At 46.8% G+C, this 17596-nt stretch overlaps 2 protein-coding genes across 4 annotated transcripts in view; one reads left to right on the top strand and one right to left on the bottom strand.

The window, feature by feature from the left end:
- cc2d1a (coiled-coil and C2 domain containing 1A) overlaps positions 1–17596 on the top strand; it is a 76125-nt gene that overhangs the window by 48701 nt on the left and 9828 nt on the right. For all 3 annotated transcript variants that reach the window (XM_078429550.1, XM_078429549.1, XM_078429548.1), the window contains 4 exons: positions 10044–10110; positions 11514–11640; positions 12990–13066; positions 15811–15858. In XM_078429550.1, the coding sequence (XP_078285676.1) occupies positions 10044–10110; positions 11514–11640; positions 12990–13066; positions 15811–15858 (319 nt within the window). The remainder of the gene's footprint in view (positions 1–10043; positions 10111–11513; positions 11641–12989; positions 13067–15810; positions 15859–17596) is intronic.
- The window catches only part of LOC144610674 (podocan-like), a 50454-nt gene continuing 38768 nt past the window's right edge, over positions 5911–17596 (bottom strand). Inside the window, exon 11 of the mRNA XM_078429552.1 lies at positions 5911–6047. The gene's annotated coding sequence lies outside the window, so the exon portion shown is untranslated. The remainder of the gene's footprint in view (positions 6048–17596) is intronic.

Here is a 17596-nt window from a genome sequence, read left to right as displayed (position 1 = left end):
TTTTCCTACGCAAACAGAATATAAAGGTGGACATGGGTCCCAGTGAAAAATGGTGAGTCAGATTGAATTGCAATATGCGATTGCCTCCAGGAATTTTCTACTGAGGGGGCTCCCTGGCCTTGTGTGAGCACTTGCAGTGACTCTGACCCTCTCTGCTCTGGGGGATTCCCAGCCATTATTTGGCAGTCTGCCTAATTCTACAATTGCTCGGCTGGGCCTTCTGAGTTCAGTAATTATTCCTGTTTTAATTTTTAATTTCCTTTTCAGATCTTCAATTTGCTCTTTAAGTTAACGAAATAAAAGCCCGAGAGAAAGCGGTCTCGCAGACATCCGCAGAACATTTTTTGTTTTGTTTCTGTTTTTGGTTCCAGTTTAGACGTCTTTTAAGTTTCATTCCGTGGCGAGGAGCCAGTGACTAACGGAAGTGCAAGCCCAAGAAAGCCAGCTCCCTGGGAATGGCGAACTCTTCAGAAATCACTGAACAGAAACCCAGACAGTCCTCTCAGGTCAAAGTGAGACGTGCTCCATTTGTTGCTCTCGGCCTGTGCTGCAAATCTGAAGCCATTGTGCAAAATCCTGGACTGTGCAGTGAGCCCATCCATAGCCTGAGAGGACAGCCTAACGCTTCCAGTCGGCACTCCGTCAGAGTGAAAAAGGAAGGCAGAAAAATCCCTTTTTAATTTTGCAAAGTGTTTAGAAGTCGAGGAATTGCGAGCCACCTTTCACTGTAGCGTTTCAGTTTCTTTTCCACCGTCCTCCCCCTGAACATCCCTTTCACAAACCCCCCTAGATTTTATCCAGTAGTGTAGTTCATCTTTAATTATTTGAGAATTCTAGTTCTACATTATGATACGCACATACAGCTTCTTGATGCACGGGTGACAGTCAAGTATCTGATTAGTTTGCGGGGAATGCAAAATAATTAAATCTTTGGTGTAGTATGAATTTTTAGCAAATTTGCGTGGTTAAGAATGAGCGTTGCAATCATTTTCTTATATTTGCCCATTTGTACTGAGCACTAATCCAGTGTATGAATTTCATGACTTTGTGCTGGGGAGGTAAGGCAACACTGCAGGGTTGAAGTTGTAGACCACAAAATATCTAGCTTAGTACGGGCACCATGGAATCTTGACAGAGAGCTTACGTGTCCAACACAGTGAAGTTCTTCAGGAGTTGGTGATAATGAGTGTTGCAGATGGTATGGTTTGTAAACTTCCTGAAAGCTGGCTTTCAGGATGCAGCTGACAGAGTATGGCATTATTAGAGAAGACTGGGTTGTTAGAGGGAGAAAGAGAGAGAGAGAGGGTAATTGTGTTGTACCTATCTGAGCATCAAAGAACCTGTTTGAACATTTGACCCCTGATGGTATAACACGAATTTCACCTTTTGGCATAAAACTCTGCAAACAAAATCAATAGTTGTACAGCATGCCAAATATTTGTCCAACATGACTTTCAGCCGCACTGGCCTGAAAATAGATTTTGCAAAGGTCAAAGTTGCTGAGCTTGTCAGCCTAGAGCATGTGGGCCTTGACTCCCTGTGGAGGTCAGGTTCACGGTCGCTATCGGCTTCCCAGCCTCGGGATCGTTCCAAGCTGCTCCCGACAGTAATTTGCCGAACTTTGTTTGCTGCTCCCTGCTGTCTTGAGGGGGGCAGCCACACACAAGCTTGATACGTGGACAGCAAAGACATCATCTCTGTTTCCCACGGGAGCAGGCAGGGCAAATGTTCTATCAGAGCACAGACTTGCAGGGTGACTCTTTGCGCCTACCTTCCAGGCTAACTTCCTTCCAGCTGGTCCCTTGCGTAATAAAGATGCCTCTTGCGGCCACTGTTTTCACCAGCCTGCCCACTTGACCCTTTATAACGCTCTCCCACCACCTCTATTCAACATCTATTCATCGAGTGTCTGCTCTTCCGTCTCATCGCAAGGGTGCTGCTGCTGTTGCTGTATGGTGGACCTTTTATAAGCTGACGGCTTAACTTGCACCGCATGACTAAATATGACGGCCTTGAGAACAAGGAATAAATTAATAGAGCGTCTCTAATAAAGACTGGAGCGACTAGGCTTGTATACACTGGGATTTAGAAGGATGAGAGGAGATCTTATCGAAACATATAAGATTATTAAGGGGTTGGACACGTTAGAGGCAGGAAACATGTTCCCAATGTTGGGGAGTCCAGAACAAGGGGCCACTGTTTAAGAATAAGGGGTAGGCCATTTAGAACAGAGATGAGGAAAAACTTTTTCAGTCAGAGTTGTGAATCTGTGGAATTCTCTGCCTCAGAAGGCAGTGGAGGCCAATTCTCTGAATGCATTCAAGAGAGAGCTAGATAGAGCTCTTAAGGATAGCAGAGTCAGGGGGTATGGGGAGAAGACCTATATAGACCTATTAGTTTGACGTCTGTGGTGGGAAAATTAATGGAAAAGATACTTAGGGACAATATATATAATTATTTGGACAAACAAGGCCTGATTAGAAACAGTCAACATGGATTTGTGCCTGGAAGGTCATGTTTGACTAATCTTCTTGAATTTTTTGAAGAGGTTACCAGGGAAATTGATAAGGGCAAGGCTGTGGATGTTGTCTATATGGACTTCAGTAAGGCATTTCACAAGGTTCCACATGGAAGGTTGATTAAGAAGGTTAAATCGTTGGGTATTAATAGTGAGGTTGCAAGATGGATTCAACAATGGCTGAATGGGAGATACCAGAGGGTAATGGTTGACAATTGTATGTCAGGTTGGAGGCCAGTGTCTAGTGGAGTGCCCCAGGGATCTGTGTTGGGTCCACTGTTGTTTGTCATTTACATTAATGATCTGGATGATGGTGTGGCAAATTGGATTAGTAAATATGCAGATGATACTAAGATAGGTGGTGTAGTTAGTAATGAAGTAGAGTTTCAAAGTCGACAGAGAGACTTGGGCCTTTTGGAAGGGTGGGCTGAAAGATGGCAGATGGAGTTTAATGCTGATAAGTGTGAGGTGCTGCATTTTGGTAGGACAAATCAAAATAGGACGTACAGGGTAAATGGTAGGGAATTGAGGAATGCAGTGGAACAGAGGGATCTGGGAATAACTGTGCATTGTTCCCTGAAGGTGGAATCTCATGTGGATAGGGTGGTGAAGAAGGCATTTGGTATGCTTGCCTTTATAAATCAGAGCATCGAGTATAGAAGTTGGGATGTAATGTTAAAATTGTACAGGGCATTGGTGAGGCCGAATCTGGAGTATGGTGTGCAGTTCTGGTCGCCAAATTATAGGAAAGATGTCGACAAAATGGAGAGGGTACAGAGGAGATTTACTAGAATGTTGCCTGGGTTTCAGCACTTAAGCTACAGAGAGAGGTTGAACAGGTTGGGTCTTTATTCTTTGGAGCGTAGAATGTTGAGGGTGGACTTGATAGAGGTTTTAAAAATTTTGAGAGGGACGGACAGAGTTGACGTGGGTAGGCTTTTCCCTTTGAGAGTGGGGAAGATTCCAACAAGGGGACATAGCTTCAGAATTGAGGGACAAAAGTTTAGGGGTAACATGAGGGGTAACGTCTTTACTCAGAGGGTGGTGGCTGTATGGAATGGGCTTCCGGTGGAAGTGGTGGAGGCTGGCTCGATTTTATTATTTAAGAGTAAATTGGATAGGTATATGGATAAGAGGGGAATAGAGGGTTATGGTCTGAGAGCAGGTAGATGAGACTAGGTCAGGGAGAGTGGTCGGCGCGGACTGGAAGGGCCGAACGGGCCTGTTTCCGTGCTGTAGTTGTTATATGGTTATATGGTTAAGGCAGGAACGGGGTACTGATTGAGAATGATCAGCCATGATCACATTGAATGGCGGTTCTGGCTCGAATGGCCGAATGGGCTCCTCCTGCATCTATTGTCTATTGCACTGCTGAAACTGTTTACATCGTATCAGTAGTGTTACGTAGGGAAACCCAATATTGTTAATATTATTAACATTATTATTATTAATATTATTATGAAGAAGGGTCTCAACCCGAAACGTCACCCATTCCTTTTCTCCCGAGATGCTGCCTGACCTGCTGCGTTACGCCAGCATTTTGTGAATAAATAACCCAATATTGTTGTTCTGCCGGCTCTATCATTGAAGAATGTGATCCTCATTGATCCTAGCAAGCATTGCTGTGGTGACCCGCTTTGCTATTTTTATTGCCATCAAAAGGCGGTAAAACGAGTTCTGTGCTCCCCTCTTGTCCTCGTCGTTCATGTGTGCACGGACTATCGCCATTTTGCAGGGGAGAGCCAGCGCCGTCTCCTACTGTTCAAACAATCTGTCACTTATCCAGGACCTTTAAAATAAATTACAGGGCCAGTCACCCGGAAGAAAGATTTAATAGGAATCTGAAGGGCAATGCTTAAGCACAGAGGGTGGTGGGGATATGGAACGAGATGCCAGAGGAGGCAGTTAAGGCAGAAACAGTAACAATGTTTAAAAGACATTTGGACTGGTACGTGGATAGGAAAGGTTTGCAGGGTTATGGGCCAAACGCAGGCAAGTGGAATAGTGTACTTGGTTAGTATGGGCATGCTGGGCTGAAGGGCCTGTTTCACGGCTCAATGGTCTGTTTCCTGGATCTTTCTGTGAGAAAATTATCTGCCTTTGCCAGCATTATGTACTATAGGGTAATTTGCTATTACAAAGCTGTTTGTATAGAAGGATGTACATTAGAGGCATTTAAGCACACGGTGTTGGTTCCTGAAAGGATTACAGAGCTATTCTTTTCCTTTGGGAACAGAATTACTATTTCAGAGAAGGGAGTAGCTTGTATTTCTATGATGCCTTTCGCAATCTTGGAACAGTAATGGGCATCTTGTTCAATGTTGTCAGTTCAGGCCGTTTGCTGGTCTGGTCGAAGTGTCTTCAGCCCAAAACGTCAGCTCTGTTTTTCCACAGACGCTGCCTAATCCCGTTGGCGTTTCCAGCAGTTTCTGTTTTTGATTCAGATTTGCATCATCTGCAGTTGTTTTGATTTTCACGACTTGGTCATTGTCGGAGACGCCTTGGCAGTCGTTACGTGCATGGCAAGTTCCCGTGCAACCGCGCGCACGAGCATGGGGCGGCACGGTGGCGCAGCGGTGGAGTTGCCGCCTTTCAGCGTCAGGTCCGACTACGGGTGCTGCCTGTACAGAGTTTGTACGTTCTCCCTGTGACCGTGTGGGTTTTCTCCAGGTGCTCCGGTTTCCTTCACACTCCAAAGCCGTACAGATGTTTAAGTTTCAGGTGCTCCCCGGCTTACGATGCTTCGACTTGCGATGTTTTGACTTTGCGATGGTGCAAACGGCAGCTACCCGTAGCGAGCCGCAGCTCGCTTCCGGCCACGTGATCAGGTGTAGAAAAAAAAAAGCATTTCGACTCACAATATTTTCGGTTTGCGATGGGTTTCTCGGAACGGAACCCAATTGTAAGCTGAGGAGCAATTATAAATTGTCCCTCGTGTGTAGGATTGTGCTAGTGTACAGGGATCGCTGGTCGACGCGGACACGGTGGGCCGAGGAGCCTGTTTCCGCGCTGTGTCTCTCTAAAGTCTAAAAGAGCAGATGATTTATTTTGAGTGCTGCATGTTGCCAAGTACACCAGAGAGAACATTATTGTGTCTACCAGTGCTTAGGGGTCTTTTACACCCAACTGAGATGGTGGCTACAGTTGGGTTAATGTCTCATCTGAAATCTGAGCCGTTGGTTTGGATTTATGTGCTGGAATGTCTGGAGTTGGATTGCTCTGTTTTGACTCCGAGGCAAGATATTTAAGACCACATATTAGTAGGACTCTCTTTCGTTAAAATGATTTTTTTTAATCCACGCTAACTGCATTTGGAGCAAAGATGCTTTTAATTTTTCAATTGAAACAAAAGTGAAGATTGTGATTCCAAAGTAGTTAGCCGCATCGTCTCAGTGTGCTTTCCAATCCATCCGAGCTGCTTCATTCTTATGATCAGTGCAGCATCCCAGACTGGTCAGAGTGCCAGGTGTATTGGCTGTACCTCAACCACAGTAGTTCATCTCAGTGCAGTCAGTTGTTCCAAAGTGAACTGCAGGGAAAAGACAGTAACATTCCGTGGCTTTCCCAGTAAAAATGCACTTGTGGCTCCACCTCAGACATTGGGTGCCCTGTTCTTGCAAATTCCTGTGGTACTTTTTCATATTACAACATCAGCCATTCTCGATCTGAATCTCTGCCACAGCAGTCAGTGGAGGCCAATTCACTGGATGAATTTAAAAGAGAGTTAGATGGAGCTCCAGGGGCTAGTGGAATCAAGGGATATGGGGAGAAGGCAGGCACGGGTTACTGATTGTGGTTGATCAGCCATGATCACAATGAATGGCGTTGCTGGCTTGAAGGGCCAAATGGCCTCCTCCTGCACCTATTTTCTATTTTCAGAATCAGTAAAGTGATTGGAGACTGTCGGATAAGCCAAGAACTGGTCTAGGTGGAACCGTTTTTATTTTTGTCTTTTGGTACTCTATTCTAGCTGCCTGCAGTTCTAGAGTAATGCAATATGATCATGGCTGATCATCCAACTCAGTATCCTGTACCTGCCTTCTCTCCATACCCCCTGATCCCTTTAGCCACTAGGGCCACATCTAACCCTCTTAAATATAGCCAATGAATTGGCCTCAACTACCCTCTGTGGCAGAGAATTCCACAGATTCACCACTCTGGACTTCATCTCGTCTCGTTCTCATCTCGGTCCTAAAAGACTTCCCCCTTATCCTTAAACTGTGACCCTTTGTTCTGGACTTCCCCAACACCGGGAACAATCTTCCTGCATCTAGCCTGTCCAACCCCTTAAGAATTTTGTACGTTTCTATAAGATTCCCCCTCAATCTTCTAAATTCCAGCGAGTACAAGCCGAGTCTATCCAGTCTTTCTTCATATGAAAGTCCTGCCATCCCAGGAATCAATCTGGTGAACCTTCTCTGTACTCCCTCTATGGCAAGAATGTCTTTCCTCAGATTAGGAGACCAAAACTGTACGCAATACTCCAGGTGTGGTCTCACCAATGCCCTGTACAACTGCAGCAGAACCTCCCTGCTCCTATACTCAAATCCCCTCGCTATGAATGCCAACGTACCATTCACTTTCTTCACTGCCTGCTGCACCTGCATGCCTACTTTCAATGACTGGTGTACCACGACACCCAGGTCTCGTTGCATCTCCCCTTTTCCTAATCGGCCACCCTTCTCCTAATGGTGGCCTACCTTCCACACCAACCTGAAGGCATGTGTGCCACACATTGGGGCTGGTGCCACACATTGGGGCTGGGGTGCCACACATTGGGGCTGGGGTGCCACACATTGGAGCTGGGGTGCCACACATTGGGGCTGGGGTGCCACACATTGGGGCTGGGGTGCCACACATTGGGGCTGGGGTGCCACACATTGGAGCTGGTGCCACACATCGGGGCTGGGGTGCCACACATTGGAGCTGGCACCACTTTTAATGAGCGCAGCGTAGCAGGAACCATTTTGTGCCTTTTCAGTAAATGTTGATTTGACACTAGATATTTAAATAGAGTGAAATTATTGGAACAATCTGTGTACATTTGTATTTAATAAAAGTTTATTTTTCATGCAGATGTGGCTGATGACTTGGGCTGTCATTTAAATTATGGGTTCCAGGGAGATTTTGTCCAGAGGACTGGGTGTATTTTGGGAGGATGGGAAAATCTACGACTTGGGGACACTGGTTTAAAAAAAAAAAGGGTCGCTCATTTAAGACGATGAAACCATATTTCTTTCTGAGAGTTGAGCTCCCAATGACTGAGACTGTCGACTAAAACTGACTGCCAAAGTCAGCTCTCAATGACTGCAGATAGACACAAAGCTGGAGTAACTCAGCGGGACAGGCAGCATCTCAGGAGAGAAGGAATGGGTGACGTTTTGGGTCGAGACCCTTCTTCAGACTGGCCACCAGAGATTATAATCCCACACCTCCAGCTTCCTGGCTCTGGTGTTAAACACGCCAAAGAAAAATGTTATCACTCCCTGAACATTGTGGTCATGTTCTTGAGACATCATTTAAAAAAAAATAATATCTTTGTTTTCTCACCAAGAGCATTTCAGAACTTGCTCATTTTTTGTAACTTAGTCTCAGCCTTTCAGTTAACAAACCATGTGTTTACCAATCCTTTGCAATTGTTTCACAAAAAAAAATTTTAAAAAATGAGGGTCAGGCAGCATCTAAGGTGGAAGTGGACAGACAATGCTTCAGGTCGGGACTGAACTGTCAACTGTTCATTTCCCTACACAGATGCTGCCTGACCTGCTGAGGTCATCCAGCGCTATTTTTTGCTTAAGACTCCACATCTATAGGTTCTTGTGTCTCCTCTTTGCAATTGTATAATTACTCTCGCATGGTGGCAGTGCAGTAGAGTTGCTGCCTTACAGCACCAGAGACCTGGGTTCGCTCCTTACTACAGGTGCTACATGCACGGAGTTTGTACGTTCTCCCCGTGACCATGTGGGTTTTCTCCGGGTGCTCCGGTTTCCTCCCCCATTCCAAAGATATACAGGTTTGTAGGTTAATTGGCTTTGGTAAAAATTGTCCCTGGTGTGTAGGATAGTGGTAGTGTATGAGGATCGCTGACTATGGCCTGTTTCTGCACTCTATCTTAAAGCTAAACTAATCATACCAAATGCATCAATAAACACAGCATCTAGTTAAATACTTCAGAAACATAAGGTGACTTTCGTATTTTCTTCCAAAATGTGTGGCATGGGAAGAGGTCTTGGCCAACATTTATCCACTTCTCTAAGATGTGAAGATGGACACAAAATGCTGGCGTAAATCAGCGGGACAGGCAGCATCTCGGGAGAGAAAGAATGGGTGATGTTTCGGGTCGAGACCCTTCCTCAGACTCTCCAAGAGGTGATATTGGGTGGGAGTTCCAGCATTTAGACTTGGGAAATCCACAGCCCAAGACCCCATAACCATGAGTGATTGTTAGACTGCACAGTCTCATCCACAATAAGGCAAGTGTTTGATCTCAGGACCCCATCTACCACCCTGAATATTCATTCCCTCCATCTTCTGGGCACTGGGCTTGTATCTACAACATGCTCTGTAGTTACTTGCATCGTCTACACCTCCCCAAAATCATAAACTCAACCACCTAGAAAAACAAGGGCAAGTGGATATCTAGATACTGCATATACTGATACTGCATATATGCAAGATACTGCATATCTGCACAGTGGAGATAGATACCAGTTAATCAACGATGTCCAGGAATCCCTGTCATAGAGTGATACAGTGTGGAAACAGGCCCTTCAGACCAACTTGCTCACACCGGCCAACATGTCTCATCTGCAATAGTCCCATCTGCCTGCGTTTGGCCCATATCCCTCTAAATCTGGCCTATCCGTGTATCTGTCTCTTAATGTTTCTTAAATGTTGTGTTAGTAGCGGCCTCAACTACCTCCTGGCAGCTCATTCCATACACCCACCACCCTTTGTGTGAGAAAGTTACCCCTCGGGTCCCTATTAAATCTTTCCCCGCACACCTTAAACCTGTGTCCTCTGGTTCTTGATTCCTCTGCTCTGGGCAAGAGTGCGTCTAGCCGATCTATTCCTCTCATGATTTAGTACGCCTCTGTAAGATCACCCCTCATCGTCCTGTGTCTCCAAGTCATACAGCACGGAAACATGCCCTTTGGCCCATGCCGACAAGGATATCCCCACGTAAGCTGGTCCCATTTGGCCGATATCCCTCTCAAACCTTTTCCATCCATGTACCTGCCCATGTGCAAATGCTCTCAGTCATTCCACACCCTCTCTACGTCATGCGTTCTGGGCCAGCCTTTTGTATTCCAAGCACTCTTTGCCAGCTCCTTTGTTCTAATGCTTCGACTTGCAATACCCTGTGATTAGTGAAAGCACACCAGGCACACGCCTTTGCTTTGAGGTTTTGACTTTCTGCTGTACCCAAAGCAATCCAAGCTGACGATGGGTAACTGTTGTTAATGACCAATATTTGTGGGGGTTTTTCAACCTAATTGAACTGTCTTTGTTTTGTCTTTTCCAGCAAACCCGCCTACACTCTACAAAGCTACAACATACTGAAGTTTGACAAAGAGCAGATAGAAAGGAAGGTGAGTAAAATTTGAGAGTAAGGGGATTTATTTATCATGATGTAACCTGGTGTAACTATATCGGGCTGCTACAGTACATTGGGTGAAAGTGCTCCCACAGTGCTGTCGGGAAGGGTCTCGATAGTTTAAACCCCAAGATAAGACACAAGAAGCTGGAGCAACTCAGCGGCGACAGGCAGCGTCTCTGGAGGAAAGGAATGGGTGACGTGTCGGGTCGAGGCCCTCCTTCGATCTTCAGTTTAAACCAGCATCGGCAGTTCCTTCCGACACATCTCGAAGGTTTAAGCCCAGTGACGATAAAGGGATCGTGATACAAGAGATTGCAGATGCTGGAATCCAGAGCCAAAGAACAAAACGCTTGAGGAACATGGGGCCCAGCAGCATTTGTGGGCTAAAAGGAACTTTAAAGAGGCAGGGTCTGCAATGTTCTCGACCCAGCTATTTGTTTTATTTTTGATGAAGGAATGGAGATATATTTCCATGAAGATTGATCTGACTTGGTCAACTGGACAATGGGGTTTTCTTCACTCCTCTCATCTTTTTTGCTAGCAGAGGAAAGGGGATTTAGGGGATGCTTTCAGTGTAGGTGAGTAACTGTGGTGCATTTTTGTAAATGGTACACATTGCAGTGAACAGGGCTGGAGAAACTCAGTGGTTCGGGCAGCATCTGTGAAGGGAATGGGCAGACGTTTTTTTGGTTTGGGACCCTTGGTGAAAACACCTGTACATTCCTCCACCCATGTTGACTGTTTAGTTCAGAGATTATCATCACGCTATTGAGGGCGTGCAGCGTAGATTTACCAGGTTAATTCCCGAAATGGCGGGACTGTCATATGTTGAAAGACTGGGGCGGCTAGGCTTGTATACACTGGAATTTAGAAGGATGAGAGGGGATCTTATCGAAACGTATAGGATTATTAAGGGGTTGGACACGTTAGAGGCAGGAAACATGTTCCCAAGGATTTTGGTGCAAGGTGTTGGACACTTGTTGCAGTGATTCGAGGCATTAGGTTTGTGAATATGGGCGGCACAGCGGCAGAGTTGCCGCCTTACAGCGCTAGAGTCCCGGGTTTGATCCTGACTGCGAGTGCTGTCAGTACAAAGTTTGTACGTTCTCCCCGTGACCGCCCGGGTATTTTCCGGGTGCTCCGGTTTCCTCCAGCATTCCAAAGTTGTGCAGTTTTGTAGATTAATTGGCTTCTGTAAATTATCCCCAGTGTGTAGGCTCGAACTGATATGCGGGTGACCGCTGCTTGGCGTGGACTCGGTGAGCCGCAGGGAATGTTTCCAGGCCCTGTATCTCTAAACTAAGCTGAACTAAATGTATTCACTGATTGTGCATTTTGTTTTCTTTCCAGCAAGCCTGGGCGTAGATTTGATATTTTCCCAATCGTTTTTTCCAGATCCTCCAGTACAAACAGGAGCACAAAGCACCTCCAGAAGCGCTCCTGAATCAACATCAGGACATTAAGCAGAGGATCCAGTGGCAGAAATCACAGCTGGATCAGAGAGATGGCAACGTTTTGAAAGGTAGCCCACCAGGTCTTGCTCCAGTGGAATCAAAATCCCTTTTATTTCTTTCTATTTTCAGCTGAGGTGCGTTTGCTGTTACCACGACTGAACAGTAGGTATAGGTTAAAAAAGACTGGACTGATTCGCCATCCCATTCAAGCACGCCTGTCTTCCCCTGAGTCTTAAAACAGCACAGGAACGAGCTCTTCGGGCCTCAGTGTTTGTGCTGAATATGATGCTAAGTTAAACTGATCCCATCTGCCTGTACATGATCCATATCCCTCTACTTGCACTGCCATGTGCCTATCTAACAGCTTCTAAAATGCCGCTATCGTATCTGCCTCCACCACCATCCTTGGCAGTGTGTTCCACGCCCCCACCACTCATTACTCATTAGACCTGAAGGAAATCCTGATTTTGATTTTCTGGGGCGTCACAGTGACTCTCTGGCCTTCCAGCGCCAGAGACCCGGGTTCCAACCTGACTATGGCTGCTGCCTGTTCAGAGTTTGTACGTTCTCCCCGTGACCGCGTGGGTTTTCTCCGGGTGCTCTGGTTTCCTCCCACACTACAAAGACGCGCAGGATTGTAGGCTTCAGTAAAAATTGTAGTGTGTAGGATTGTGCTGCTGTACGGGGATCGCTGGCTGGCACAGACTCGGTGGGCCGAAGGGCCTGTCAGGCAGCAGCCACAGTCAGGTTCCAACCTGGGTCTCTGGCATTGGAAGGCAGCAACTCTACCGCTGAGCCACTGTATCTCTAAACTAAACTGAACTTTACTAGACAAATGAGAAGGATGAGAGGGGATCTTATCGAAACATATAAAATTATTAAGGGGTTGGACACGTTAGAGGCAGGAAACATGTTCCCAATGTTGAGGGAGTCCAGAACCAGGGGCCACAGTTTAAGAATAAGGGGCAGGTCATTTAGAACGGAGATGAGGAAAAACTTTTTCAGTCAGAGAGTTGTAAATCTGTGGAGTTCTCTGCCTCAGAAGGCAGTGGAGGCCAAGTCTCTGAATACATTCAAGAGAGAGCTAGATAGAGCTCTTAAGGATAGCGGAGTCAGGGGGTATGGGGAGAAGGCAGGAACGGGGTACTGATTGAGAATGATCAGCCATGATCACATTGAATGGTGGTGCGTACAGGCTCGAAGGGCCGAATGGCCTCCTCCTGCACCTATTGTCTATAAATGCAATATTAATGTAGGAAGCAAATGCAGAAGATATTCATAAAATGCTGGAGTAACTCAGCAAGTCAGGCAGCATCTCTGGAGAGAAGGAATGGGTGACGTTTCAGGTCGAGACCCTTTTGACTGCAACATTAGGATCTACTTGGAGCACATCACTTGTGATGGTTTTGTTTTGCAGAGTATGTAGTCCAGTTGGAGAGGTACGTGCACCATTACACCGACGCAGCGAAGCGGCTTGGTAACGAAGGCAACCGGGTGAGTGGTGAGAACATCTGAGCGTTGTGACGGGAAAATACATGGCTAAGCAGATCAGAAAATGGAGTGTGTGTTCTTCCATTGAAAGGTAGAATCTTCACCTTCCCAGAAAGCCCACATTCTCCAGTGGAACCAATTCCTTTTCTTGGCCGACAACAAACCTCCTTGGACTCTAGTCCTCCATTAACTCAATTAGACTTAATCCAGATGGAAATTTGTAGTGAGACCCACTGTTGGTGTTGTGATGCAGACACTGATAGGGGGCAGACACACAATGCTGGAGTAACTCAGCGGGTCAGGCAGCATCTCAAGAGAGAAGGAATGGGTGACGTTTTGGGTTGAGACCTTTCTTCAGAAACTTTCTTATAGAAACTTACAAAATTCTTAAGGGGTTGGACAGGCTAGATGTATGAAGATTGTTTCCCGATGTTGGGGAAGTCCAGAACAAAGGGTCACAGTTTAAGGATAAGGGGGAAGTCTTTCAGGACCGAGATGAGAACGTTTTTTTTCACACAGAGAGTGGTGAATCTGTGGAATTCTCTGCCACAGAAGGTAGTTAAGGCCAGTTCATTGGCTATATTTAAGAGGGAGTTAGATGTGGCCCTTGTGGCTAAAGGGATCAGGGGGTATGGAGAGAAGGCAGGTACAGGATACTGAGTTGGATGATCAGCCATGATCATATTGAATGGCGGTGCAGGCTCGAAGGTCCGAATGGCCTACTCCTGCACCTATTTTCTATGATTCAGACTGATGTCAGGGAGGGGGGCGGGACAAAGATAGGATGTAGTTGGAGACAGGAAGACTAGTGGGAGAACTGGGAAGGGGAAGGGGATAGAGAGGGAAAGCAGGGACTATCTGAAGTTAGAGAAGTCAATGTTCATACCGCTGGGGTGTAAACTACCCAAGCAAAATATGAGGTGCTGTTCCTCCAATCAGTGCCGGGCCTCTCTCTGACAATGGAGGGGGCCCAGGACAGAAAGGTCAGACTGGGAATGGGAGGGGTAGTTGAAGTGCTGAGCCACCGGGAGATCAGGTTGGTTAAGACGGACTGAGCGGAGGTGTTGAGCGAAACGATCGCCGAGCCTGTGCTCGGTCTCGGGGGGCAGCTGGCCACCTCCGTAGAATTGACCCAGTAACCCAGGGTCAACCAACCACCCTCGTCTTGGAGAAGTCTAAGACTGCCTTCTGTTTCCGAAGTTTCATTGCCCTTATTTCTAATATCCATCAGTCTTCTGTCTGAAGAAGGGTCCCGACCCAAAACGGCACTGATCCATACTCTCCAGATGTCAACTTCATTACATCGGCGAAACCAAACGCAGGCTCGGCGATCGCTTCGCTCAACACCTTCGCTCAGTCCGCCTTAACCAACCTGATCTCCCGGTGGCTGAGCACTTCAACTCCCCCTCCCACTCCCAGTCTGACCTTTCTGTCATGGGCCTCCTCCAGTGCCATAGTGAGGCCCACTGGAAATTGGAGGAACAGCACCTCATATTTCGCCTGGGCAGCTTGCAGCCCAGCGGTATGAACATTGACTTCTCCAACTTTAGATAGTTCCTCTGTCCCTCTCTTCCCCTCCCCCTTCCCAGATCTCCCACTGTCTTCCTGTCTCCAACTGTACCCTTCCTTTGTCACGCCCCCCTGACATCAGTCTGAAGAAGGGTCTCGACCCGAAACGTCGCCCATTCCATCTCTCCTGAGATGCTGCCTGACCTACTGAGTTACTCCAGCATTTTGTGAATACATTCCCTCCACCGATGCTGCCTGACCCACTGAGTTACTCCAGCGCACCGTGTGTTTTACCTGTCACTACACTGGTGACTGGGTTGCCACAGCCTCAGTCTCTGGTGTCCCTTTCCCCGATCATTGTAGTCCTTTCCAACTGTACAGCCCGTAGATTCTTACGCTCCCCATTCTGACCCATTGTCACTACTTGCTCCTGGTCGCTGTGCCTACAGTTGTCGGCATCCCGAATTCCCCTTTACCACCACCTTTAAAGAACGGGGGAAGGGGGGTGGGGACCGCCCGACGAGGGGGGTGGGCGCCAAGACCGAAGGGAGACCCGGTGTGAGGGGCCTACTGCCACCGCGTGCCACAGCGGGCTGTAGATAGGACTGTTTGGCGAACTTCTGCATCATCGTTGGCGACGTACATCGTTGTGTACTGCCTAGGTGACGTCTGCTGTATGATTTTACCGGGTTGGATGCAAAACAAAGCATTTCTCGGTACATGTGACAATAAAGTATCATTGATTGGAGGGACGGCACGGTGGCGCAGCGGTAGAGTTGCTGCCTCACAGCGCCGGAGACCCGGGTTCCATCCCGACTACGGGCGCCGTCTGTACGGAGTTTGTACGTTCTCCCCGTGACCGCGTGGGTTTCCCCCGAGATCTGCGTGCGGTTTCCTCCCACACTCCAAACACGTGCAGGTATGTAGGTAAATTGGCTTGGCAAAATGTTAACAAAACTGTCCCGTGTGTGTGTAGGATAGTGTTGATATGCGGGGATCGCTGGGCAGCATGGACTCGGAGGGCCGAATGGCCTGTTTCCGCGCTGTATCTCTAAACTAAACCAAAATTGATTGAAAGTTACTCATTTCCCCCTGAACTTGGTAGGAATTACAGTTGGCCAGATAATTCCTGCTGAGGTGAATTTGTTCAATGACAACTTCGTACAGATAGTACGACGGTATTATATTGTAGGTTTTCACTCTCCAACCTAAGTGGCTTTGTTCTCCTTTCTGGGCAGGATTTGGCGAAGGAAGCGTTGGTCAAAAGGAAGCTGGTGAATGACGAGGTGAGGCACGATAGTTATCTAGAACAGTTGCATATAGCATTTGCAACAGCTACATCCAGCATGGTAACCATATGCCCTGCATACATAAGTCTTGTGTTTTAGCTGTCTGCCACCAAAAGTAAAGCAATCCAAGATGAAGGTACAAGGGCTTGTTTCCATGTTGTAAAACTCTGGGACTCTGTTGGGCTGTGGGTAGATCTCCTGCTTCTGAGTTAGTAAGTAGTTCAGGAGTTCAACTTGACATTTGAACAGAAATTGGAGGCTGATGCTTAATTGGGAGTGCAGCACAGTCCTCGACATCTTTTGGATGAGGAGAGAGTTCACTAATTCACTCCAAATGTCTTTAAAAATCCCTTGGTGTTTCTTTGAAAACCCAGGAAGCCTCTTCCAGGCTCCTGGTGAAATATAACATCCAGATAATGTTACGGCAACTGAATTATCCTGCCAGCACCTTGTGAGCGGTCCTGAGCTACTAACTACCTAATTGAAGACCCTCGGCCTATCTTTAATCGGACTTTAATGCACTATCTTAGAAAACATAGAAACATAGAAAATAGGTGCATGAGTAGGCCATTCGGCCCTTCGAGCCAGCACCGCCATTCAATATGATCATGGCTGTTCATCCAGGATCAGTATCCTGTTCCTGTTTTCTCCCCATAATCCCTTGATTCCGTTAGCCCTCAGAGCTATATTTAACTCTCTCTTGAATACATCCAGTGAATTGGTCTCTACTGCCTTCCGTGGCAGAGAATTTCACAGATTCACAACTCTCTGGCTGAAAAGGTTTTTCCTCATCTCAGTCCTAAATGGCCTACCCCTTATTCTTAAACTGTGGCCCCTGGTTCTGGACTCCCCCAACATGGGGAACATTTTTCCCGCATCTAGCTTGTCCAATCACTGAAGAATTCTATGTGTTTCTATAAGATCTTGCACTAAATGTGACTCCCTTTTAACAAGAATCTGTACAGTGTGGACGGCTCGATTGTAATAATGTTTAGTCTCTCCGCTGACTGGTTGGCATGCATTAGACAGTTTTTCATTGTACCTCGGTACACGTGACAAACAAATTTAATTTAAAAAAAACTTGTCTGTGGATAAGACATCCAAGGAACTTAACATGAGAACCGAGAAGCGAATGAGAGTATACTGTACATTGACAGTATAGTCACACTGCTGCGTCCTTTGGTGTCGAGACAGGTGGAAGACTGAACAATGGGTGTTGTGATCTTTAAAGGGAAATGCGGACAGGTGGGACTAGTGTAGATGGGGCATCTCGATCGCCAAGAGCAAGTTGGGCTTAAGGGCTTGTTTCCTTGCTTTGAGACTCGTATCAACGTACTGTCAGTACTTAACACACTGGCCATTGGGAACGAGGCACAGTCAATGCCCGAGAAACTCAGGATTAAAAAACCTTCCTTTAGGAAGGAGATGAGGAGGAATTTCTTTAGTCAGAGGGTGGTGAATCCGTGTAAACATTCATTGCCACAGAAAGCTGTGGAGGCCAAGTCACTGGATATTTTTTACGGCAGAGGTAGATAGATTCTTGATTAGTATGGGATGTCAGGGAGTGATGGGGAGAAGGCAGGGTAGAATGGGGTTAGGAGGGAGAAATGGATCAGCCATGATTGAATGGCGGAGTAGACTTGATGGGCCGAATGGCCTAATTCTGCTCCGATGACTTATGAAACCAGATGCTGTGGTCTGTGATGTATGTTGCTAGAGGTCTCTTTTTATTTGG

The sequence above is a fragment of the Rhinoraja longicauda genome, chromosome 37 (genome assembly GCF_053455715.1).
Source record: "Rhinoraja longicauda isolate Sanriku21f chromosome 37, sRhiLon1.1, whole genome shotgun sequence".
Taxonomy (NCBI): domain Eukaryota; kingdom Metazoa; phylum Chordata; class Chondrichthyes; order Rajiformes; family Arhynchobatidae; genus Rhinoraja; species Rhinoraja longicauda.
Note: the sequence above shows the minus strand (reverse complement) of the source record. Positions and strands in the feature narration are given on the sequence as shown.